Source organism: Carcharodon carcharias, chromosome 9, assembly GCF_017639515.1.
Source record: "Carcharodon carcharias isolate sCarCar2 chromosome 9, sCarCar2.pri, whole genome shotgun sequence".
Classification (NCBI taxonomy): domain Eukaryota; kingdom Metazoa; phylum Chordata; class Chondrichthyes; order Lamniformes; family Lamnidae; genus Carcharodon; species Carcharodon carcharias.
The window spans coordinates 131130723-131157184 of record NC_054475.1 but is presented as its reverse complement, the minus strand read 5'-3'; the positions used below and the strand labels follow the sequence as shown (position 1 = coordinate 131157184).

Below are 26462 nucleotides of genomic sequence, written 5' to 3'. Positions count from 1 at the left end.
CATGTTATAAATTCAGACAGTGTGTTCTGATGGATCGTTCAACTTGGTATCAAAGCCGAGACCAATGCTATCTTTGCAACATCTATGTGTGTACACCTTCTAGCAGACATCAGGAGAAAGAGAGCACTCATTGATCTTTCCTCTCTACAATCCAGGTGTGTTAAAGTCCAAATGCAGCATACCAAAGGCTGTCCTATTCCAGATCAGATAATTCAGCACAGACTAAAATCAAACCCATCCAGTTTAATACAGCTTCTCCTAATCAGGGAAACTGATGTGTGCATCTTTTGTTAATCCTTTCACATGATATGGGCATCACTGGCAAGGCCAGCATTTGATGCTCACCCCTAACTGCCTTTGAAATGACTGGCTTGCTATGCCATTTCAAAGGAAACTAGGTAGTTAAGAGCCAACCACATTGCTGTGGGTTTGGAATCACAAGTAGGCCAGACCAGGTAAGGATGGCCGATTTCCTTCCCTGAAGGGCAATAGTGAACCAGGTAGGTTTTTATGGCAAGCATTACTGAGACTAGCTTTCAATTCAATGGCAACACCATGGAATCAGAGTCCACTTGCCAATCAATCAGCACTCTCTTCTCATGTAGTATAAATTGGTGTTCCCTTTACTATTGGAATTTTGTGAATTGTCTGGATGAATGCAAGACAGAAAGCTTGTCATTTCCAGTAATATTCCCATACATCCACAACCCAGCCTTTCTAAGTGGTGGAGTTAGCATGTTTGTAAGGTGATGCCAAAGAAACCCTGGCTCAAACCCTGTAGGTGTGCACAAGCCAGCCATGGTGTGCTGGTGTTGAAGGGTGTCATCATTCAGGCTGATATACTGATCAAGTGGACTGCTTTGTCCTGAATGATAGAGCACAATCATGACACTTATCATCTCCTCCAGCCACATAACCCTCTTGGATACCTTCACTCCTCCAATTCTGGTGTCCTGAACATCCCTAGTTTTGTTCACACCACTGATGGCTATACTTTCAGCTGCCAACTCTGGAATTCCATTCTAAAGCTCTCTGCTTCCCATTCCAACTTTAAGTTGCTCCTTAAAACCCAACACTTTGAGCAAGCTTTTGATCATCTGGTGTAATATCTCCTATGTAGCTCGTGCCAAATTATGTTTTATACTGCTCCTGTGAAGCACCTTGGGATTTTCTACTACATGAAAGACATATATAAGTCCAAGTTGCTATGTTGCAGCTATATTAATCTAGGCAAGTGGAGGGTACTCCTTCACAATCCTGCTTGTACTTCTTTTGGCTATAGTGTACATGTATAATTGACCGATGAGGACAAGGTGGGTGTCAGTGGAGTGTACTCCAATCAATTATCCTGCTGAAACAGATTGCTACATTTGTACATTAAAAATGGATGACCACATGGAACTGTAGCCAAGAAGTTTGTTTTTTCTCCCGAAAAAGTATCGTGCTAGAAAAGGTAAGACCAGTAAAAAGAAATTTCAAACATGGTTTGTGGCTTGACAAACTTCCATGTTTTACAGAGCCCAGTGAGCTTGTATTATTGTCCTATTGTAAAGAAAACCTACCTAGGACCGGAATAACCCAAAAAATTATTATTGGATGAGAATGGTTTGTATAATAGATGAAGCCTGGCTGCTAGTCTTCTTTACAAGTGTTACTGGAGTAATGGCACATTGTTGATGCTTCACTGGACCAACACCACGTGCATTACAATAGCAATCATTTTTGAAAATTAAGCAGAATGCACAGATGGGTTGGTTTTATAAACAAATTCATAGATTAAAAAAAACAATTTATTTCTATTTTTATTGATAAAAGACACTGCAAAAACACTGTACAAGTTAAGCACAATGACATAATATATAGTTATATATACAAACATAAAATAACAAACAATAGCATGAAATATTTACAGTCAGTTTCCATTTTTAAAAAAAACATTCCCTCAAGTTAACAATAAAACACAATCTATGACTGTTTAAGTTTTATATGAAAAATTCACGGAAGAAATCATTAAGTGAACAGCCTATTATGGAAGACATATCTTGATACATAAAACATTCCAAAGAAACAAAATTGTCATTTGATAATATTTTCCTTTCTTTGGTCACAATGTACATTTACAAATACCATCACAAGCACCTTCCTTTTTAATCAGCACATCCACTTTAGTGAAGGCTAAAGTAAGAAATGTAATACCTGCTGTCATTCACGGTTAACAATGTTAACTTTTCAAATCAGCTTGTGTTCTCTGTCATTTAAAAAATACATTGGAATGTTTCAATAATGATACACGTTGAAAGCAACTCTAATCAAGTATCATTACTTCAGAGTAAACATCCGCTGGATGAAATCACTTGTACTGCGACAAATGAAAAGTTATTTTCAAAATGAAGGACATGGGATAACATATCACGGCAAATCCTTTATAAAATTGTCCTGCATGTACATTGAATTAAATACAGCCCCTTTCCCAATACAGGTATATTATTATGTTAATTCGGCCAAAATGAAAACTATTTCACCCATTTGCTCGTTTAGTTCAAAATATTCTGTTTAAAATATATATTTTTAACAGCTATAACTCATCATCTCTTCACTGTTTGGAGTTTCATGGATACATTGGGGTATATTTTCAGTTTGTTGTCCAGGCATAAAATTTGCACAACTGATTAGTTGTTCATTATGAAAATCCCTAATTTTTATTTCCATTGATTTAACAGGAAATGGAACTTGGGCAGATTCTATAACAGAGTTGCAACTGCAGTTTCACATTCTGGCAGCAAGTTCTAAATCCATTACATTCTTTCTTAACCCCCAGCCCTAGACTTGACACTTGAACTAAACCAACTGCAACCACACATCCGCCAACCCCCCGCCCCCCCCACCCCCAAGTCTTTTGGCTGTAATGTGACAGATTACATCTATAAAATATCAGAACATTTACATAAAAATATAAGCTGGTGTCTCTGTATTCAAAAACTTCACTGGGAAAGAAGACACAGCCATGTGGGGCAGGCTGAAGATCTGAGTTCAGCAACAAATTGATAAGACATTTTCATCATCCCTCTCCCACACTACAAACTATTATGACAGCACAGCATAGTCATGGCAGAGGGAATATCAACTGCATATAAATATATATGCTTGGCAGTGAATATTTATCAAGCAACAAGTTTGTTTCACAAAAACACCCACATTTTACATTACTGCAAAGTAGCTGTGATATTCCTCTGTAATACTGACTTAACTGAATAGTAATATCCACACTAGCTGAATCGCAAACCAACTAAGAGCAATAGGCTCTGGCATCTGATTCAAGGCAGTAACAAATAAGGTGGTTGGGATGACACTGTTCATCTCAATAATCTATTTACATCACAAAACTCCCAATCTTTTCATCCACTGCTTATATATATATATATGTATATATATATAATATATATATATAGGATGTACAGTTATAGTTAACTTGCCCAGTCAGGCCTTGAACTTTTCTCAAAGAATGGGGTAGCTCCTTGATGGTTTGTAATGTTAAAATCCAATTTGTGTAGGTAGAATGAGAGCTTAGTCACAATAAAATGGTGGTCCTGATGTCCTCATGGACAAGAGCTGATCTCCCGAGGTGAAGTAGGAATAGACTGCCCATGGCATCAAGGCCACATTTGACCGAGTGTGGCATTAAGGAGCCCTAACAAAACTGGAGTCAATGGGAATGAGTGGGGAAAACTCTCCCCACTGGTAGCACCAAGGAAGATGCTTGTCATTGTTGGAGATCAGTCATCTCAGCTCCAGGACATCACTGCAGGAGCTCCTCAGGGTAGTGTCCTTGGCCCAACCATCTTCAGCTGCTTCATCAATGACCTTCCTTCCACCATAAGGTCAGAAGTGGGGGATGTTCGCTGATGATTGCACAATGTTCAGCGCCATTCACAACTTCTCAGATACTGAAGCAGTCCATGTCTAAATGCAGCAAGACCTGGACATAATCCAGGCTTGGGCTGACAACTGGCAAGTAACATTCACGCCACACAAGAGCCAGGCAACGACCATCTTCAACAAGAGAGAATCTAACCATTGCCCCATGGCGTTCAAAGGTATTACCATCACTGAATCCCCTACTATCAACATCCTGGGGGTTACCATTGACCAGAAACTAAACTGGAATAGCCATATAAATACTGTGGCTACAAGAGCTGGGAATCCTGCAATGATTAACTCACCTCCTGATTCCCCAAAGCCTGACCACCATCTACAAGGCACAAGTCAGGAGTCAGTGATGGAATACTCCCCACTTGCCTGGATGAGTGCAGCTCCAACAACACTCAAGAAGCTTGACGCCTTCCAGGGCAAAGCAGCCTGCTTGATTGGCACCACATTCATAAACATTCACTTCCTCTGACACCGATGCACAGTAGCAGCAGTGTGTACCATCTACAAGATGCACTGCAGGAATTCGCTTAGGCAGCACCTTCCAAACCCATGACCACTCCCATCTAGAAGGACAAGGACAGCAGACAGATGGGAACACCACGGCTTGGAAGTTCCCCTCCAAAGCATTCACCATCCTGACTTGGAAATATATCACCGTTCCTTAACTGTCGCTGGGTCAAAATCCTGGAACTCCCTTCCTAACAGCACTTTGGGTGTACCTACACCACATGGACTGCAGCGGTTTAAGGCCCCAGCTTAGTAGCACCTTCTGAAGGGCAACTAGGGCTGGGCAATAAATGCTGGTTCAACCAGCGAAGCCCACATCTCATGAATGAATTTTTAAAAAAGCAGTATCGATGGAAGTCAATTACTATTTTCATCACTGGTGCCTTGTCCCTGGGAATAAAAATCATCTAGTGATTTCTCACTTGGGAGGGCTGCACACCACCTCAGTTATGTTTAAGTGGGAAACACAGGAATATAAAAGGGCAAAAGATGTCATCTCAACTTTTTACATTCTGCTACTGCCTTTAACACAATGCAAACTGTGTGTTATCTTGTACATACAGTACAATGATTATAGAACAAGCTGTAAACAAGCCAATGTTCTTTTTTAATAGATTATCTTTATAAAAATTGAAAGAAAAATGTACTGGCAATCCCTGGCCAGCATTCCCAGCAGGAAACCCTAATCATAACCTCAAGTACAGCTTTGTGCCAGTTAATCAGTGCTGGACTGAGTGTAATTTTGTTTGTGCAGCCTGATTGATAACAGCCTAGCTCACTTCCATAGAAGTAAAAAAAAAAAACAAGCATTATTGAATACAGCTAGTAAGGAAATGCACACTTCAGCAATGGGAATAGGGATCTCTCCTTTCAATCTTTTTGCTTTCATGCTGTTGATGTTTCCTTCATTTTTTCCATAGAAAGTAGAGTGTTGCAGTCAAGCATTTTATCCATTTTCTCTTGGCTTCCCAAACCCACAGGAGTGAAAGAGGATCTCTGGTTCTCGGAGCTGTTCCTGATTCCATAACTAAAATAGATGACAAAACCTAGAGAAATTAAAAGACAAATGTAACTTCACAGTAACATTTTTATAGAACCATCCCCAGAGGAAGAGGTCTCAAAATACTTTATATTAATAGGGAAATATCAAATATTTCATAAAACACCAAAAAGGTTTTAGAGCGCATGTGCCACATGCAAATCTTTGTAAATGTTAAAAAAGAAATAATTATCAATCTACAGAGAAACTACACCAACAACCTTACAATAACCTCAGGGTGTTATCAAAATCTTGTATTTATATAGTGCTCCTGATCTCCCAATAATCATCCTGGAACACCTTACAGTAAGAGGAAATAGATACACTAGACACCAAAGGGTAAATTTTAAACTTCTATTCTCAGCAGGAATGCTCCAGGCAGGGTGGGGGTTAAGATGGCATGAGTTGTGTAATTTTTCCACCCTTCACCATCATAATCCAACTAAGATCAGGCATAGGGTGCCACCCATCGCTGGAAAGCAGTTGACTACTTTAAATTTATCTGGTCCACGTGGGGCCAATCCTGATGCCACAATCATGGTGGAAGTTATGGTGTCCAGAGAAATTGGAAAATATTACTTAAGTATGGAATCATGATTGAGCACCAATGCTCCTGGTATCCCCTTCCTATTCTTGATCTGCACCTCCAGCCTCTGCACTTAATTTGCTGTTTCTATGGGAGAATATTTTATAATGAAAGCCTTTTGTTTTTATTAGTCAAGATCAAAAACAAGAATTTGAATGTGATTGCTGATCATCACTGAAATGCAAAGCTATTCTCAACAGAGTTAGTCAAAAATAGTGTGCAGCTTAAGGCTATTTGATTGTAAGTTATTCAACTTTGTACAGACAACTATTTTGAAATGTGCGCAATTTTAAGTAGAAGAACATTGATTCATTAAAGAAGGTTCCTTGTCTTTGGACTCTTAAACTATGAGAAAACATTTGTAGAATTGAGCTTAGAAAAGACTGAAGCAAAATATGATTCTTGATCTTCAGGGGAGGTCAAATAGTCCACAATGATTTCTATGTTGTTGACAGTGAATTGGGAGGAATATGGTGTGCAATGGGTTGCAGCTCAAGGTTGAAGAGTAGAGATGGGAGTATGGATGGGTGATGTAGAGCCCTGCTAGGTAACCTTGAGGATTTATACAAAATGTTTCCTCAAGAGGTACTATGGGGCATGATATCGAAGACTGGACTAATTTGTGTGTGGTCTGTAGCAGGAGATGGGATTTTTGTTCTGTGCTTTTACTTGTGTTTGTCCACTATTTTAACTGGGGTGTTAACTGTACATTTATCACAGTGTTATTTTTGGGCTCAAACTTGGAGAAGTGTATTTACCTATAAGCATCCAAATTCCAAAGCGGGCCCAGGTGCCCAAATCCAGCATCACCATCAGGTAAACATTTACAAACATACTGACAACAGGTAGGAAGGGAAGGAGTGGTACCTGCAAAGACAAAATGAATCTGTAAATATGTTTTCTACTTGCAAAAACATATTTTATTTCTTGTTATATCAAACATCCATAAAAATCACAATTTTTTTCTCCTTCAATTTTCCTGAAGGCGCTAAATTTTGCTGTGAGACAGCTTCATAGGGTGGGATTTTTCTGGTCTCATCAATAGCGGGCATTGTCGTGATTGGGATGGGAAAATTTTGGAGAGCAGCCAGAAGTCAGTTGACTTTTGGCTACTCTCCAAATTATCCCGTTCCACCCCCAACAAAGCCTGCTGCTGGAAGGATCGGAAAATCACATACAGTCATAGTCCTCCAAGTGACCATTCTTCATGGGCTGAGGAATTGAGTGTTGGCAGACTGTCCACCATCACAGGTGACACTGATCCAAACTTTACCCAAAATCAGCAATCTCCAGTAGGAGCTCATGAAAGGTGGTCAGGATTGGAATTTTTCTCTCCCTAATCTGGGGCTACCGAGGTCAACTGTAACAACTGCTGCTCTGGCTGAGGTCAAACAGGGGGCTGGACCTGCTAGCTTACTGGAACATATGGTCAATTAGGCACATTTAAATAAATAGTGATGCAGAATCCATTGTCATTTTAAATGCTTCTGCATCCTCATGCCCTGGGAATTCTAAGTATCTGGACAGCCTTTGGGATAATACATATGTGTTCCATACTTGGCAGGGTAGCTGAAGGAAGAAGAGCACAACTCAGTTATTTTGAGTTTACTGGTTATTCGTCATATGCAATTCTCCTCCACCCCCAAATAAACAATTAGAAACTTCAAAAAATAGTCAAAGTATTAAGCAAAGTGAAGGAGCATAGTAAAATAATTGCTAATCACAGGCTATTACATACCCTGACCAGAAAAAAATGGTTATATAGCACGTTGGAGCAGGGGTATGTAATGCATTATGACTGAGGTAGTGAAGGACAGCTAGCAGCTATGGAATTATAAGCCTACAGATATTAGTTCCTTTAGGATAAAGGGACATGGGAATTTCCTCAGCTGTTCCCACTGATTCAAAAGTAAAATATTTACCTTAAAAGAAAGTGACATATTGTTCTGTGGCTGTTTCCACATAATAAAAGTAATAACAGCAGCAGCCAGGCAGAGCATCACAAGTAGTGTCACCCAGAGGGCATGTCCGTTGAATAATTCCTTGTAACATTTCGCCAGTACAATGCAAATGCATGTCAAAATAATCGCTAGAATGGAATAAACAAAAAGAAAACTTAACTAAAGTAAGAGGCAACTGTATTCTATTAATGAAAAAGAATGGGCTTTGTGCTGAATTAGATTATGATGACTGGATGAAAATCTCCTCTTTCTAGTAGAGCACATGTTACTTGCAGAGCTACATTCCCTCTAATCGAACCCTAATTTTTATCCTAACCACTCTTCTTCTGCAGTAGGTATAGCTTACGTCCATTCCAACTGATCTTATGGCTTCAGACTGAAACTTTAAACTGTGAATACTAATATGCACTGGCATTAAAGGCTCAACATGAAATAGTGTAATTTATTGGGCCCCAAATCTACTGCACAACTGCCCACTTATGGTTCATAAATATCAATTCCAACATGTTCATAATCGTAATGAGGGTACAATCATGGTAAATACATTTAATAGAACCGCTGCCAACCAAAACGTTGCAATATCTTTATAAGTCTGAACAATGTCAGGAGGCAGTTGGCAGGCAATATAAAACAAAACTGTCCCTTCACTCTGCAGCTACTCCCTTCATGCAATTCACCAAACTTCCTGATTAGTTTTCTCCTAATAATCCCATGATAATACCTCTGTGGGCACTGGACTTCATTGGTTTCTCAAAAAGACCTGACCAGCTAATATTTGCAAGGAGGACAAGTCATGTTGATCAGCAAAGGAATTGATATAAATTTCTCTGGTAATTCTTCCAAAAGAGGGTACAACCTTGCCCACTACCAGAGTAACCATTTACATAGTGTCTATTGCACACACCACAAAAGTTATGTCATAGTACATTCATCCCAGGATACTTACAGAGGATTCCAACACTGATATAAATAATTAATCCAGAACATTTAGTTGGGGTGTGTTGTTCTGGGTAGAATAGTAGTTTTAAGCTCACTGAGGTATTCTCTTCAGCCTGATAATCCTCATTGTTCATTTGGCTTGTCAGGCTGCTTTTGTTTTCTCCAAATTGAGTCATTTCGTACAAATCACATTTGAGGAGCTCAGTAGGCTGGTATCTGCAGACAAAATACAGCTTAAGGTTAAGCTTTAGTGCAGTATATTGGGATAGGATGATAAATGAATTCAGTTTTCTATACATGTGGAGAATAAAATTGCTTGTTAAAGGTGGGGGGGAAATCAAATGGAGGACGTCTACCTGCAAAGAGTAGTGTATAAGAGTAGTGTATTTGTATATATCAATTTTACAAAGAACAGAAGGAGCAGGAAAAGAAACCCCACAACCTCATCCAACCAATAATACAACTTGTTTTTAATGGGCCCCGAGTTCACTGTAGAACAACCTGAATATGACTTTAGCAGTGCCATGGCAATGTGTTGCTAGCCTGCATTCTTGGCTGGTAAAGGATGACCATAATAATCGTGCTAACATCAAGATCTTTGCTCACCTGAGGATAAGAACACAAGCTGCCACCAGGGAATAGGCAAGAAGTGTACCAATAGACATGAGGTCAACCAGAACATCCAGGTCAAACAGCAGAGCCATGATAGCTGGTTAAAAAAAGAAAAAATTGTGAATGTACTCATAGGCACATCACACTTCCATTCAACATCCTATTAAATTCCAGAAACCTGTTGTCAGTTCACAGGAAAGCCAGTTTTGCTGTTCAATGTATTTAGTTCACTTTTTCTCTCCTTCATACAAAATAGATGAATATAAAACCAAACAGCATTTTCCAAATCTCCTTGGGTACGCACAAAAAAATGCCCCAAATCAATTTATCTCTTTCTTTGCCCCAGAGCATTTGGAGTCAATAGAAGTATTTCTTTTACAGTATTATTGCCCCTTCTTTTACAAATATATATGAAAATTTTAGCTTTGAAGAAAGATTGGATAGGCTGTGGTTGTTTTCTTTGGAACAGAGGAGGCTGAGGGGAGGTTTAATTTGAGCATATAAACTTATGAGGGTCCTAAGTAGAGTGCATAGAGAGAATCAATTTGCCTTAGCAAGATGTCAATAACCACAGGGCATTGATTAGTAGATGTATCAGAGGAGAGTTAAGGAGAAATTTTTTTACCTTGAGGGTGTTTTGGGTTTGGAACTCACTGCCAGAAAGGGTGGCAGAGGTAGAAACCCTTGTCACATTTACAAAAACAGTTGGATATATGCTTGAAGTGCCATAACCTTCAAGGCTATGGACCAAGAGCTGGAAAGAAGGATTAGTTGGATAGCTTTTTCGGGCTAGCACTGAAATTATAGACCAAATGGCCTCCTTCTGCGTCATAAGCTTCTATCATTCCATGAATTCAAAGAAACAAATTGCTAGATCAGTAGGGCATCTCAATGAAATAGCTACTTACAACATTGGTCATAACTGGTACTCACCAGCAACAATGCCAGAAACAATGGTCGCATGCGCTGGCGTCCTAGTTTTTTTGTGCATGTTCCCCAAGAAACGGAAAAGCAATCCATCTTCAGCCATTGCGTATATAACACGAGGCATAGGGAACATGGAGCCCAGCAGGCTGGATACAAGGGAAGAGAATAATTGATTAGGAGCCACAGAAAGCCTAGCCCACTTAGTTTCACTTTTCTTCGTGTGCGCTTCACGTAGAGGGATTTATGAAACCGGTGGCTTTAGAATGGCTATCTGCCTCCTTTGATTAGACTCCATATGTACTATCTGAAGTACTGATACCAGACGTTCTGGAATGACAGCTATCAACATTACGGGTCACTGATATATTGTTTATGTTTACTTAGCTGTTCTAGTTCGTAAATTTAATTTTTAATGTTATAAAAACAATTTATTTTTGTAACTTTTCCCCTATCCCTTCTGAAGGTGCTGAGCCTTGCTGGAGTACAAAGAGATGCTGTCTTCAAATAATTGCCCATGCGAACATTATTTATATACAAGTCTAGTGAGCAAGTGGTGGCAAACTACGTAACTGGAGGGGTTATCAGCCTAGCTCAATCCTATCTTTACAATATTCACATTTTCAGCAAGGACAGGGGAGCTGTGGATAGTAAATCAGGAGCAGAAACTCTGTCAGATTTCTGCACAATCTTAGCCCCAGAGAAGTAGTGTACCTTTTACCATTCAGATAAATGCCAACAACTCAGACCAAAAAGGTTTGACTACTTGACCCCTCTGGCCTGTATGATTCAACTCCTAATTGGGAAGTCTTCATCAGAAGACTATTTAAAGTTTTCTTTTTTAAAGTATTTCAATAGTGTTCCCTTGAACAATAGTTCTAAATACCTGGTAGAGAGAGCACAGAGAGAGCCAACAGCTACAATGTAGCGTGCAGGTTCCCAGCCAACATATTGGAAGGCTTCGGGCAGTGGGCTTTTCTTGTTCAGTATGTAGTAAGGCATCATGAGTGTGAGAGCAGCAGATACACCAAAGTAGGCCACAAAACAGATCAGCAGGGAAACCACAATCCCAATAGGAATTGACTTCTGAGGATTTTTTGCTTCCTCTCCTGAAACCAACAGAGAACACAAATTTATTTTAAAATATGGCAGTGTTAAAAATGGCAATGTAGAAACGTTTTAAAATATGAATATTAAATTAGGTATTCTTCAGGTATGGTACTATTTTATTGCAAGAAGTTGGTTTAAAGCACCATCCTTAGTTGCCACACTAAACCTGTCAAACCATAAAGACAAGTAAGGTCTCAGGTTCAATTTCTGATCTGTGTTGATTTTGTTTATCTCAGCTGGGCTAGGAATGCTACAATTAGCATCATTGCCTCTGAAGTAGGGGGCATACAAATCAGCCTGGGTTTCCTGCTTGGATCATTCTTCAATGTTCCCAGCCGGCAGGTAACTAGTGTGGCTACCAGTTAATGACAGGATTGAGCTCAGCTGCAGTTCCCTCTATGATCAAACAGGTTGTCAACAAGTATCAACTAGGTTCATAGCGTCTAAGATAACATAGGTAGAAGTGATCAACGCACAGTTCTTGTGGGAACAAACCCTTGGGAAGAATTATCTCCCGGTGAGGGGGGTTAGTGCAGGAGTGGGCACAGGCAGGTGCGCCTCCAATCGGCACCCCTGATTGGGGCTGTGCCGCCATTTTACACTGTGACGTCTGCCAGGAAGCATTAAGCGCTCCATGTGCAGGCGGGGGGGGGGAGGGCGGTGGTGGTTCCCTCAGCCGAGAGTGCGCTCTTTCACGCATGCGCACAAAAGAGCACACTCATCTCCCTGAGGCTAAATGCTGCCTCAGGGAGATCAGCGCCAAATTTAAAAATGAAGGTGCACAAACAAAATGTCAGACATGTCCCCTCATGTGACATTATCATATGAATTGGGACATGTCCATCATTTTTAACCAAACATTTATTTACTTTTTAAAAAACCTCATGAAACTTCGGCCCGCCCATGGATGAGATTTCATGCCTTTTCTGAAACCCGCCAGGTCTTCTGGCCTGTCTGCCACCTAAAGGTTGGACGGGCAAGTCCATTAATTATGTCAATTAATTTTTAAGTGGCCTCAATAGGCAGTTGACAGGTTGGTGGGCGCACAGCTAATTTGGCTGCGCCCCTACCAACCTGAAAATTGAAATGATGCGGGGTGACATCAGAAGTTCCATCTGACGTCATCCCGCGTCATTTTATGCATCGGTGATTGGGCCCCGCCCCCCGTTCGCCAACCTAAAGATCCTGGCCCTTGTCTCCATTGTGAGGATTCCCTCCATCATGTGTCATGGTACTACCACTGCAGTAAATGGACAAGACTAATGACAGATCTAGCAACTCAAAACTGGCATTGGTGTGGCGCTGCGGGCTATTAGCAGCAGAATTGTATACAACCACAGTCTATAATTTCATAGTCTAGCACATGCCCTACTCCTTGATCACCATGAAACCAGGAGACAAATCCTGGTTCAGTGCAAAGTATAGAAGGACATGCTGAAGCAGCACTAGGCACACCTTAGAATGATGCATCAACATAATGAAGACATTAAATCTGAGCCGCCTGCATGCTAATCACCTAAAGGAGCTAAGTGGTCTCGCAACCAACAGGTCAGAGCAAGCTCTGTAGCCTTAACACAACTAGTCAAGAACAGTGAACTACGAGGTAATTAACAGGTGCAGGAGGCAAGTTGTCAAGGTCACTCTGAAAGCACCCTGCTACCTCTACTGCCAAGGCAAAAAACACTATCATCTTCAAATTCCTCTTCACAGCACACACTATCCTGCTTTGGGAAACAAGGCATTGTTCTTTCATCACCATTGGGTCAATATCCTGGGATTCCCTTTCTAACATCACTGGATGGCTTCAGAACTGCACCAGTTCAAGGTGGTCCACCAGAATGTTCTCATAGCAACTAGGAATGGGCTACAAATACAGCCTTTTCACCATTACTCCCTTTCAGAAAACAAAGGAAAAATAAACCATGTTTGGGTGATGTACCAGAGGTTGACATGCTCCTGTAGAACAATATTGTGAGTAAGAAAATTGAAATTATGTTTCAAAAAGACTTTGTCCTTACCTGTAGTTGCAATACAATCAAATCCTACAAAGGCATAGAAGCAAGTTGCAGCTCCTGTGAGAACTCCAAAAAATCCAAATGGAGTGAATCCTCCAGAACCAAAATTTCCTGCTTCAGATTCAGTACTGAGACAGACACAAACATAATACGTGTAAATGAACAATTAACAAATACTGTATAACCAAACAAGCAGAAAATTCAGAGACATAAAGTTATCCCTTCATACAAAGGGAGTAAGTTAAACCCCAAGAAAGGGTGGGTTTGGTTCAGACAAGAAGTAAACACATTAAAAATTTCAAACCCAACCTGCCCACTTCCGATTTTAACAGAGACAGACAACCAATCCACTCTCAGGAGGCAGGTTGATCACTGAAATCTTTTAAGGAGGCTGCATTCCTCATGTTAATATGATTTTTATTTTTAAACTAATATCACCTGAGTTACCCATAGCTTGGTAGGTATTTTACCAGGCAGGCAAAATAAACCAAGAAAGGCTGGATTCATAAGGCAAGTACTTTTAAAAGACTGTCTGAGAGCCAGGTGGAACAGAAGTGTTTCCTCCAGCTCTCCAAGCTTACCTCTTTACAGACATCGTGATCGGTTGACCTATCTGCCCCCACCACCACCCACCCTCGATCGACACCACTCCAACTCAGCCCAGACCTGGGCCAATACAGAATATTCTTCTGAAACATGTTTGGGATACAACTGAGGGAGCTTTATTCTTCATTTAAAGTGTCCCAACTCCAGTGCTAACATCCTACATCTTAATGCACACAATTCTGTTTTAAATTTAGCCCCCCTCACACCTACACAAACCGAACGCACATCTGGTGTTGGCAAATTTGATAAAACTCAGTTCCTGTGCTAGGGAGTGAAGGAAAAATTCTGATTGCAATTAATGACTCCTGCTAGAAACATCACATATATCAACATCAACTGAGGACATGCTCTCTTCAGCTCTAATGTCACTGCATAGTTGAATATTCTGATTGATATTAGTTTAACATCTGCTTTAATTCATTTAAAATACATATATTAAAGCCAGAATTAAAATAATATTGACTGGAAACTTTAAGCCACATTGTTGAGGGCTTCCCAGTACCTATCTTATCATTCTCAAAAAACACATCAGCACTTTCAAATGAAAAGAAGGGGAACAGGGTTGAGAAAAAAAAAACAATGAAAACACAAGGTGAAAACTCAAGACACTTCGAAAGAGAAAGGACTTATACACACCTGTTGATGTAGGTCTCATTGTAATCAGACTCTGTCAGTTGCCAGTTCTTGATGTCACCTTTCACGAAACCCGTTATAATGACGAAGCACAGGACCATTAGGTTTATGGCAGTAAAGATTTTATTCACTAGTGCTGACTCACTCACTCCAAATGCCAAAAGAGCTTTAAAAATACAAGCACAAGACAGTTACACAGAGGCATTTTTTTATCCTTCCACTTAAAATTGTTTAACATAATTATACTATTGATTTTCTTGCTATTTTCAGTTTTTTTTCCAGTGGACTTGACAAATTCATGAGAGAAAGAAGCTTTGCAACACAGAGTATGTTGATTAGCCAACTGCCCCTGGTGATGCATTGTAAGTGAATAAGTGACCATGGTTTTGAATTTTGCTTAGTTGCCTTGGAGTCAGGAAGAAATTTTCCAGAGTCATTAGCTTTCTTTCTTCTTTTTTCCCCCTCTTTTCCTAGAAGTTAGCATTTCTAGCTGTTGAAGAGGACAGTATACAAGGTTGCATCATGCAGTGATGGGATGTCCAAACTGAGATCTGAGGACCTATCCAAAGTTGAAGTGAAACAATTTCTATTTGTAGTTATACTCATTGGTTTGGTCCAATAGTTTTGAAAAGGTCTGTACTCAGTGTTGCTACCTGACTGATGGAAAATTCAAAATCATTATGTAATGCAGTTTAGATGCAGTGATTTTTATGATAGATAGTGGGCCAGTGCTTGTGTATTGTTTATATATTGTTTATATCATGGGCAGATGAGATGTATCCATTTGACTTCCACTCTTACTTTTCTTAATTTTACCTTGTGCTCTTGGTACCTGAAGCCTTCACAACAGTTAACAACTATGTCTGCATCAATTTTAACAATTCATATTCTTACAGACTTCAGTTAGGTCAGTTCAGTTTTTGCTTTCTCAAAGAGAGCAAGCCTAGCATTGTTTTATTATAATTTCAGGTTCAGAATAATTAGACAGCCCGTTAAATGCTGTAGCCTAAATTTCTTCACATCCAAAAACAGGGTGTGATTCTGGCAGTGCCAAGTGATGCAAGCTGGAACAAGGAAGTTTGAGGTTTCAAAGCACATTTACCTTGTGCCTCAACAGAATAAATTAGGCAAGCTGCAAGTACCAATCAGGTGTGCCAAACAAATTTCTTTCAGTCTGTGCCAAAACCCAGAAGTATGTCTGGGGAGTGGGGCGTGCATGTAGGGGAGGGGTGACGTGATCAGGAGGCAGTTCCAGAGTTGGCTGATATCAGTGCCACTTGTTTTCTGGGCCTAGGAGGAGCACTCCTGTGCTTTTTAACTCTAGAAGATTTCCAAGTTGTTGGGCCTTTTCTGAGCAGCCTCCAGCAGTTCCTCTGAGGGTCACTAATTGGGCAAGCCAGGACCTGGAAATGCCAGCTGGATGTGTAGCAAGCTCAGACTACAGTAAACAAATTTAAAAGTCTGCATCTGAAATAAGCACACATTTTATTTCAATATTGAAATGGAGTCTGTGCTGCTGACTAAAAGAAGATGCAGACCAATTTAACAGTTGACCAAACATTTATGCAAATCAGAAATAGGCCTTTGCACTGCTAAATTGTTCATTAACTTTCAGTTTTGGCCCTTAAAATGAGCATAATGATCTTAAATTTAGACTCCACTGATCAGCTAATTTTCATAACAGAATTTATTTAGGTTGTTAGCTTACCTGTGAGAAGCAAGATTAAGATGACTGCAAATATATCTGGATATTTTGCAAGCACACCAGGAAAATTCATGTTCAGGTAATTTCCAAAGAAAATTGAAATTTTTTGGTCAATGAGATTGTCAAATGTAGAACTCCAAGCTCGAGCGACACTTGCTGTGCCTGAGAATTAAAGACAAATGTCAGTTGAGACAGATTTCAGTTGGAACAGAGCAGAGAACACTTCTATCTGCATTCTCCCTTATTAGTGTCAAGCTAAAGCTGGGACTACTTGATGTGGATTTGGGTAGGTAATAGAAATTGAAAAATATTTCATTTGCCAGCACCAATACTCTTCTTTCTGGGTGAATAGCACAAAAATTTACCTCTAACCCATACTTACTGTAATGTATTTTACAAATGTGGATCTGGACATATAAAGAAATGTTGCATTAATCCTTTAAAATGGCACACCATTTATTTTCTGAAATATATTTAGGAACACAGAAATGCATCGACAGGATTAAACACACCAGTGTTAAAAATTCTGAATCTTGTACTCCTCAATCACTTCTGTCACTAACCATCCAGCCAGGTCTAGCATATTCCAACATTATCTGCCTCCACTGTTTCTTTAGGCAATTGTTTGCACACATCCACATAGAAAACAGTTAAATCTAAACTGTCTGCACACCTACCCTCTTCTGACCTTGAGTCCAAACCCTTGGGGCTGGATTTTACAGGGCACTGTAGTTGAACCCCACCCTCCCACCACCAGGAAGTCATGCTTCAGAGAGCTCCCGACCAATCAGAATGGTGGCCAGTGCTGGTACTGCACTTGGAGCTCGAGGAGGCATTCAGATCAGGCCTCCGAGCGGTTACAACTAAAGGGACTCCTCCAAAATGCCCATGGGGCCTGTTATGGAGGGACCACCTCCTCCAGCCCACCATATTATTCTACACAGGGAAACCTGCTAGGTTGGGAGCTTGGCTTGGGCCTCTCCCACCACCATTTAAATTCTGGCAGTGGCAGGATGAGGCCCTTGAGTGGCCATTAATTGCCCACTTAAGAGCCTCAATTGGTCCACTGGCTGACAGGTTGTCAGATACCAACCCCACTGCTTGTAAAATTATAGTGGGGACAGGTGGATGGTGGGCAGACTGCCTGCTGGATTTTACATGCCACCCCCTCCATACCCACCTTCAAACCTGGCAATTGGGGAGAGTATAATCCACCCCTTAGTTACAAAATGTGTCATTATGTCAAACAATTTATCGTGTCTAATTTAACCATACCCTTAGTACTGTGAAAGGTTCAATAAAGTCTCCATTAGTTTACTTTCTATAGTATGAACATTCCAACTTTCTTTTTTTTATTCATTCATGGGGATGCGGGCTTCGCTGGCTGGGCCAGCATTTATTACCCATCCCTAGTTGCCCTCCAGAAGGTGGTGGTGAGCTGCCTTCTTGAACCGCTGTGGTGCAGGTACACCCACGGTGCTGTTAGGAAGGGAGGGAAAGGAGGATTTTGGTCACTTTGCTGCATGGAAATTGGCTACTCCCTTTGCATGTTAAACAACTCGCAAGTTCTGTCGAAGGGTCATGAGGACTCGAAACGTCAACTCTTTTCTTCTCCGCCGATGCTGCCAGACCTGCTGAGTTTTTCCAGGTAATTCTGTTTTTGTAATAAAATATTTAATCAGTTATATAGTGTGGGAAGGGAAAGGAGGATTTTGACCCAGCGACATTGAAGGAACAGCGATATATTTCCAAGTCAGGATGGTGAATGAGTTGGAGGGGAACTTCCAGGTGGTGGTGTTCCCATCTAACTGCTGCCCTTGTCCTTCTAGATGGTAGTGGTTGTGGGTTTGGAAGGTGCTGTCTCAGGAGCCTTGGTGAATTCCTGTAGTGCATCTTGTAAATAGTACACACGGTTGCTACTGTGTGTTGGTGGTGGAGGAAGTGAATGTTTGTGGATGTGATGCCAATCAAGCAGGCTGCTTTGTCCTGGATGGTGTCAAGCTTCTTGAGTGTTGTGGGAGCTGCACTCGTCAAGGCAAGTGGAGAGTATTCCATCACACTCCTGACTTGTGTCTTATAGATAGTGGACAGGCTTTGGGGAATCAGGAGGTGAGTTAGTCCTTGCAGGATTCCTAGCCTTTGACCTGCTCCACCATCTCCACTGATTTGATTATAAATGCAAGTTTGTTTTTTTTCTTTAAAGTGCATTTCATGTTCTCAGGATGCTTTATAACCAATTAAATACTTTATTAGTTACTGCTGTTTAACAGGCAAAGGTAGTAGCCAATTTCCATGCAGCAACGTCCCAAATGACCATTTAATCTGATTTTGGAGGTGTTAATTAGATGATAAATATTGGTAAGGATGCGGGGAGAGTTTGCTGCTCTTGTTCTAATTGTGCTTTGGGATCTTTTAATATCCATCCAAGAAGGCAGACAGGACCCAGTTTAAAGGTTCATCCAAAATATGACACCTCCAATGAATATTCCCTCAATACTGCACTGAAGTTTCACGCTAGCTTATAGTGTAGAACTTCCATTGGGGTTCTCCTGAATATCCACCGTAACTTTGGCAGAAACTCCAATGAAATAGCATAAAAGGCCACTTCTGCGACCTCTGCTGAAGTTGCAGTAGATAACTGGGAAAACTGCTATGACAATTCTATCCCTATGTGATCTAATAACGGTGCTTGAAGCCTTATTTCTGGCTCAAGAGACAAGAGAGCAAAAAAAAAAAATCATTGATACAGAAACATTAAAGCTAAGCTTTAGACCTTTGGCCAACTTGAAAAGTAAGACAAAATTAAACTCAAACTTACCCAGTACATAAGATAAGATTAAATTCCAGCCGGTTATAAAAGCCCATATTTCACCCACGGTCACGTAGCTGTAGAGGTAAGCAGATCCAGTCTTGGGAACTCTGGCACCAAACTCAGCATAGCACAGGCCAGCAAGTACCGAGGCAAGAGCAGAGATCAAGAAACAGAGGACAATAGCGGGACCTGCCTTGTCCCTGGCTACTTCACCTGCTAAAACGTACACACCTGCCCCAAGAGTACTGCCAACCCCCAGAGCAATTAGGTCCAATGTTGTCAGACATCTGACAAACCGAGTTTCATCTGTGTTGCAGTCAACAATTCGTCTACGAATCAACTTCTTCCCAAAATTTTCCATCATCTTACTTGCCATATTGATAGAAGTGCTGTTTATAAAAGAAAATCACCCATTATCAAATGTTTAAAACTTACACAACATCATCAAAACATCTCAAAGTGCTTCGCAAAGGAGATAGTTGAACAGCAAGCAGGACAAGAGAGACGTTGAGAGAGTTCCTCAAGAGATGGTTGATAAGGTGGATTTCAGCAGTTCTTTTCCAGGTCACAGGAGAATCAGAAAAGCAGAAGGTTAGAGAAGAGTCCAAACAATAGGTCATGATGAATAAAGACAAATATACAGAGAAGAAGCACAGCAGTTTGGACTCAGAACAATGGAGGTGAGAGCTGAAAAGGAAATGTTGAAGGAATTTGTAGTGATAGGGTTGCTGTGAGGCCATGGACACATTTGTAAGTGAAGGATTTTTTGCAACGGGAAGTGAAGTGGGGATGGGCAGGTACTGCAGGTTGATAGGACTGCAAAATGGGACATGAAATAAGGCAGGCAAAATTCTAAACGAGTTAAGTTTGTATAGGAACCCAGCTATAAGAAAGTTGTAAAAATCAAGATTAGACCATAGTGGAAGTGCCAAAGACATGAATGAGAGGATATTTGACACACCTGTTAAAAACAAAACACACTTTGAAACCTAAACCGATTGTCAAAAAGAAGAGGGATGGAATAATATATAAACTAATCTCTATTTACAGGAAAGCTTGTATGCAGGCAATAAATCTTGTCTATATAGGAAGGGGCTGGTATCACAACTACTTGAGAGATCACTGATTAAGTCACATTGGATAAAAGATCAGATTTTTTAAAATTGGCAAGTCTTATTTAGGAATGCAGATCCAACATCAAATTTGAGAACAGAAAAGAATACAAGATAAATCAGAACCAGCGATTAAGTGTCGGTTTCTAAATGACTGAAGCTGGTAAGAAGAGAAGAAAGATGAGGAACACAGTTTGATATATCGTTTCAGTATGAGAGATCTTGCCTGTGTGACATTGATTAATGTTTTAATTAACATTCAATGTTTTAATTCCTTGTGTATGCTAAGAGTTCACAGGAATTCCAGTCTGTATTGTTATAATGCAATTGTTAATTTGTTTATTTTCAATATAGCACGCAAATATTTAACTACAAACAGCAAGAGTCAAGATCTTCAGGTTACAGAACAATTCTTCTTATCATGTCCACGGACAGTGTATACAAGGCCCAGCCAGAACTGGACACATTTTTGCGCCTTGTTGTTGAATTCGGCAAGATCTGCAACAGTGCAGGGCTCCTCTAGCGATAGACATTGCAGGAGATGTTGCATAGTGTGTGGCTCAGTTTCAGAACAACTGACAACATTGTAGAGCTTCTGATTAATCATTAACATGTGAAGGACAGAAGATACTAGAACATGGTAACCAGACTCAAAAACAAAGACAAATGCTAATGCCCATAGTTAATTTCTTTTCAAAATACAGACGTCCACTAACAAGTGGATTTGGTATTTACCTGTCCATTTCCTTGCCTGCTGTATATGAATTGGGCATCTGACCAGGCTTCCAACTGCACAGTTACCAAGCCCAAGAAACTTATGTACAGGCAGTACTCAAGGGCACCTTTCCAAACTACTCACTGCTCCATATTTACATCCTAACTACTACTCCACATTTAAATTCTTCTAACTAAATCTGAAGGGCACAAGTACCTGATCATAACATTTACAGGGCTGACAAAGCCTTTCTGCAATTCAAACCATTTTCTTTGCAGTAGAGACCAATTTAAAGGAACAATTTAATGTTGTTGTCCTCTGATCTCTCTCTGTTCTTCAGTTACATTCAATTACAAGGCTAGAAACTAGAGATGAAGCCCAACAGTTTATGTACATAGATCAAGTGCTTCTTGAATCCTGCCCAGCAACAAACATCCAAAATATCTTTCAAAAAAATGAGTAAAAGATCAGATTCTTAAACAATTATAATCATATGAACAATAATTTTGCACAGCTCAGCTGTAATTGCTCAAGACGATTGGTAAAAAATATTTTTTTAGAACTCCATCTAACAAAAGTAACCTCTAAAAGTGCTTTTCTGGTGAGTCCAGTAAGAGAAATTACATGATAGCGCATGTCACTAATATACAGCCAGTCAGTGATGTTAGAGTTATACAATGCTCTATGAATTTTAAGTTTCCTCGCGCCCCTCCTATCATTCTGTCACAGGTGAAAAGCTGCCCTATGGTACACACTGATGGCACTGAGAATGCAATCTGTCCAGTCTTCAGACGCTAAGTGTGGAACTCCTTTGCTAATTTGATCAGTTGGTCTCTAATCACACTAAAAATATGGCCTTGACCACTGACTGTCTTGGTCTCCCTATACTGTTCATGATTTCAAAAAAAAAACAACTGTCAATTTGATCCTGCCAGCAAATCTGCAGCATTGCTCTGTTGAATTGAAATTCAAAATGAGGAGCCTATCCCTACAGCCTGCATTGACCATAAAGCACAGATCACCTAGTATTCAAATCCTAATTATTACATTTACTTCTCTATCATCTCATAACTAGTCCGCATTTCATATAGCTTTCCCTGAATCCTTGTTCTTACCTTCACGTTCCAAATTAACTGTGATGTGAGACTTCTAGTGTTTATAGTTACAGTAGGAGAAGGAAGTGTTGATTCATTAGAATTCCCCTTTTCCATGATCAGAGCGTGACCAAAAGGGACAAGAACACTGAACTAATTCAAAAACACTTTAAAGCTTCCTTAAGCCTTCAAAAGCATACCACAGTTAGTTAGATCCGATTACACAGAAACTGCTTTGCCACCAGTCCTTTCAACAAGGAATACACTGTTTAACTTAAAGGATCATACCACAAACACATGACAACAGAGCACGATTGACCATTCCGTATCGATTTAACTCCATTATTGTAACAAAACCTGCTATGCCAAACACTTTGTTTAGGTTTATTTACTTATTAATACTGACTTAATCCAACATGTCAAATAAAACTGGGAGGGTATTATTCTGAGCAGGGGCAAGGCAATTGTTCCTTTTTTTTATTTCAAAAGGAATCATTAGCAAAATGAATAATCTTTTTACACTGACAACATTTCCACATTTCTAACCAAGGCTTTTCCACAGCACATGGTACCTTGCCTGGCTGTAGCACACATCAGAAAAATCGTAAGCAGCACAGCTGATTTTTTGATATCTGTCTCCGATAGGACAGGTACTCTACCACCAGCACATAAGTGAACAAAAACATTTTGGAAATCTCCGTGAAGATCTTGCTGGTAAAATGCTTCTTACCCTATGACTGGACAGTCTTTAAAGGCTAGGAGATGGCTGCCTATTTGGTGAGAAGTTACAAAGTTCGGAACTCAGAGATGCAATCAATGCCTGCCTGTGACAGAATTGCCTCAAAGAAATTGGAGGAGAGTGATCCTCTGGTCACTGTGTTAACAGATGTCATAAACATAATGGCACAACTTCTTATATTAACTATTTCTAGTGAAATCATAAATTATCCTAAAATAATTCATTTATGATTTTGCCAAGGATTGTAATCACAATTTTGTGAGTGGCAGTAACCAGAGAAAATATTCAGAAGCTTCAGGATAACAGAAAAATATAGTATTAAATTTGGGCTGCAGAAAGCAGAATCTTTTTTGCCAGCACAAGTTTACTCAAACAGCCAAGAGTACAGATCAGTGCAGGCTGTATGGGAAAGAGTTACAAAAACAGAGAGTTGAAGCATCAAAAAACCAGTTAAGTAATTGTTGGGCAACTTTGTGAACAAGAATTTTCCTTTATTGTAAAAACTATTTTTGAAATGAAGACTAAGTGTTTAAATCCATATTTAGAACAGAAACTTAAAGTTTATAAATATCCTTCATTGTATGCACATCACATTGATGAAAGTCATCATTGCACAATTAGGTATTTTCCTAGAAAATTAATGTAATGTATTTAAAAACACACCATCATCCTGTGGCTAATGGCATCGTTATCCAACAAACTGAGTGCGTCAACAGGATATTTGACCAAGGTGGGGATGAATCATTGCTGAACCTGATTCCATCCTAAACAAAAACAGAACTGTTGAAGGGTCATGAGGACTCGAAACGTCAACTCTTTTCTTCTCCACCGATGCTGCCAGACCTGCTGAGTTTTTCCAGGTAATTCTGTTTTTGTTTTGGATTTCCAGCATCCACGGTTTTTTTGTTTTTATCTAATTCCATCCTAACCAGGCATCAACACACATGCAACTTCCAGCAGGTTCACAGGATAGCGATTGCGACCAGGACCCTCCCTCACCCAAGTTTAAAGAAGCCAATTTTAGCTTCCCTTTTGTGGTCAACTAACAGCATAGACTGAATTCAATAGTGGTGGGGGGGGGTCTTCCTGGTTTATGTCTAAGCAACACATTCAAATGAACCTTTGAAGAGCCAACAAAAGAAAAAAAGGAAACCTTCAAAGACTCGCATTTATAAAGCACCTTTTGCAACAATGGGATGTCTCATAGTGCTTTACAGCCAATTTGTGCACAGTAAACTCACACAAACAGCAAAATGATCATGACCAGATAATCTGTTTTGTGGTACTGATGAAGGGATAAAAATTGGCTAAGATAATGGGATAACTCTCCTGCTCTTTTTCAAAATAGTGCCATGTGATGTCCACCTGAGAGAGCAGATGAGGTCCTGCTTTAACATATCATCTAAAAGACGGCACCACCGATAATGCAGCACTCCCTCAGTGGAGCTCTGGAATGTCAGCCTAGGTTTTGTGCTCAAGCAACTTGAGTGGGACTTTAACAACATGGAGGCAAGAGTTATTTCTACCCACTGAGCCACAGCTGACATTTTCAGAAGGCCTTGATCAATTTTTGGCTGGACCATAACATGAATTAACATGCAGTATTGGAACTCAGTCAATGATAAAACCTTCATCATACCACCCCACAGAAATTCATGTCCTGCTTGACAATCACACAGCTTCTTTATGGTCCACTCAGAGTAAACCAGCCCTGTGGGATGTTTACACAGATTCCAGATGATGAATATGACTCAGCCCTCAATCCATCAGTAGATTGTAGAAACCCATGTTTGGCTTTATCATTTTTGAAAGAATTTCTCAGAGATTTTCATGGCTTATTTTGTATCTTTCAAAAGTCAGCAAAAGTCAAGGAAGAGAAGAACAGATCAAGCTTTCAGAGGGAAACACCAAGGAAAAGTAATGAACTTTCAGAGTTGCAACAAGGTTGTATGTTATTTTATTAGTATTCTCTGTGTGTTTCACTGTGTAATACTGTTGCATTTTATATCAGAACTAGATCAAAATCAGAAACCTGAACCAGCCTTTGTAGGTCAAATCAGGCCAAGTAAAAATGTCAAAACAACAGGGTTTCAAATTGGAGAATGGAATGCCAAATAGGAAGAGGGTGAAAAGTCACATGAAAGTGACAAACAAAAAGGCCTAAAAGGAGGTTGAGGAATGCTTTGTGAAAAAGACGCAAATGGAACAGCAGGAGTCTTCTATTTGAACAACTGGCACACCTTTAAAGCTGTTTTGAATGTAGCCCAAAACAGATGCTTGTATTATTGGTTCCTGACCTGGATGGCTGTCTTGAAGCAGCATCTGGCACCACCTCTTAAGCAATTTACACACAAAGCTCATACTCAGGAATCAGGCAGCAAAAGCACTTCAAGGCTGATGTCAAAGCAATGCAAGTCATGATTCTGCATCACTGCAATAGGAGGTGCACCACTGCTTTAAAGACAAAGGTTGTGTTTGCATTTACTAGTTGCTGTCTTGGTAGAACATCTATCAAGCATTAGAGGAAATGAATGCCTCAGTTTTACATGCATGATTTCCTAATACTCGCTAATTCTAAGTCAAAGCAGTGAATGGGACATGCTGTGATTTCCTCTGATTTTGCACTGCAAAGTTCAGCCATGAGTCATAAAAACATCAGAGAAGTTTAGTCAACTGTTTTGCAACTTTGGAAGAAAATTGTAACTCATGAGAACAAACCCCCCCCACCCCCCCCAACTCCTCCACCCTCACCTCCTTGTGCAATGGCCATTTCTTTAGGCTAATGATTTTAGTGAAATGAGCCAGTAAACCCCATAGGAACAGAATGTTCAAGCAGCAACATACTCAGATGTTGTAACTTTCAATCACCCACATTACATACACTTGCTTTGATAATTGTTTACCCTAATCTCTCCTCTTCTGGCCTTGGAGCAGAAAAGCCAAGGCATGCTGCCCACCAGTTTTATCTCTTAGTATGGTCCCAACCATATATTCTGGTGTCAACTATCATTCCTGAGCTGTCCTGATCTGCGATGAACTATTTTTAAAAAAAATCTGGGTGAAACACTGTAGTGCTATTGGTACAAAGTTATGTAATTCTCTCTTCCCACTAAAACATCTCTCCTTCTACCCTCAAGGTGCTAACTTTTGCAGTCCCATATGCACCCAGCATCTTGCCTACTTTTTTCCTGCATGAAGCCAAACAATAGCAATGGGCTATTTTACACATGGAGTGCCTTACAGCCATGCCAAATTCTATTCACTCTCAAACATTTTCCAGAACAATAGCATTGGCCAGCTTTCCAAAAGTATTGGCAAGGGCATAAAAAAATCAAGGACTATCCAAAAAAAAAGAAATTCATACTGACAGGAAGACTAATTAAAAATCTCCACCAGAAACCTTTTCATAGGATTTTAATTAAA

General features: G+C 40.0%; 1 protein-coding gene across 1 annotated transcript in view; it reads right to left on the bottom strand.

The window, feature by feature from the left end:
• Nucleotides 1-5025: 5025 nt before the first annotated feature.
• The window catches only part of LOC121282546 (cationic amino acid transporter 3-like), a 32951-nt gene continuing 11514 nt past the window's right edge, over nt 5026-26462 (bottom strand). Inside the window, exons 2-12 of the mRNA XM_041196282.1 lie at nt 19386-19768; nt 16571-16729; nt 14866-15028; nt 13627-13751; nt 11385-11607; nt 10508-10647; nt 9569-9671; nt 8970-9178; nt 7985-8151; nt 6821-6929; nt 5026-5483 (exon numbers count right to left, since the gene is read on the bottom strand). Of these exons, the coding sequence (XP_041052216.1) occupies nt 5323-5483; nt 6821-6929; nt 7985-8151; nt 8970-9178; nt 9569-9671; nt 10508-10647; nt 11385-11607; nt 13627-13751; nt 14866-15028; nt 16571-16729; nt 19386-19755 (1929 nt within the window). The 5' untranslated portion in view covers nt 19756-19768 and the 3' untranslated portion in view covers nt 5026-5322. The remainder of the gene's footprint in view (nt 5484-6820; nt 6930-7984; nt 8152-8969; nt 9179-9568; nt 9672-10507; nt 10648-11384; nt 11608-13626; nt 13752-14865; nt 15029-16570; nt 16730-19385; nt 19769-26462) is intronic.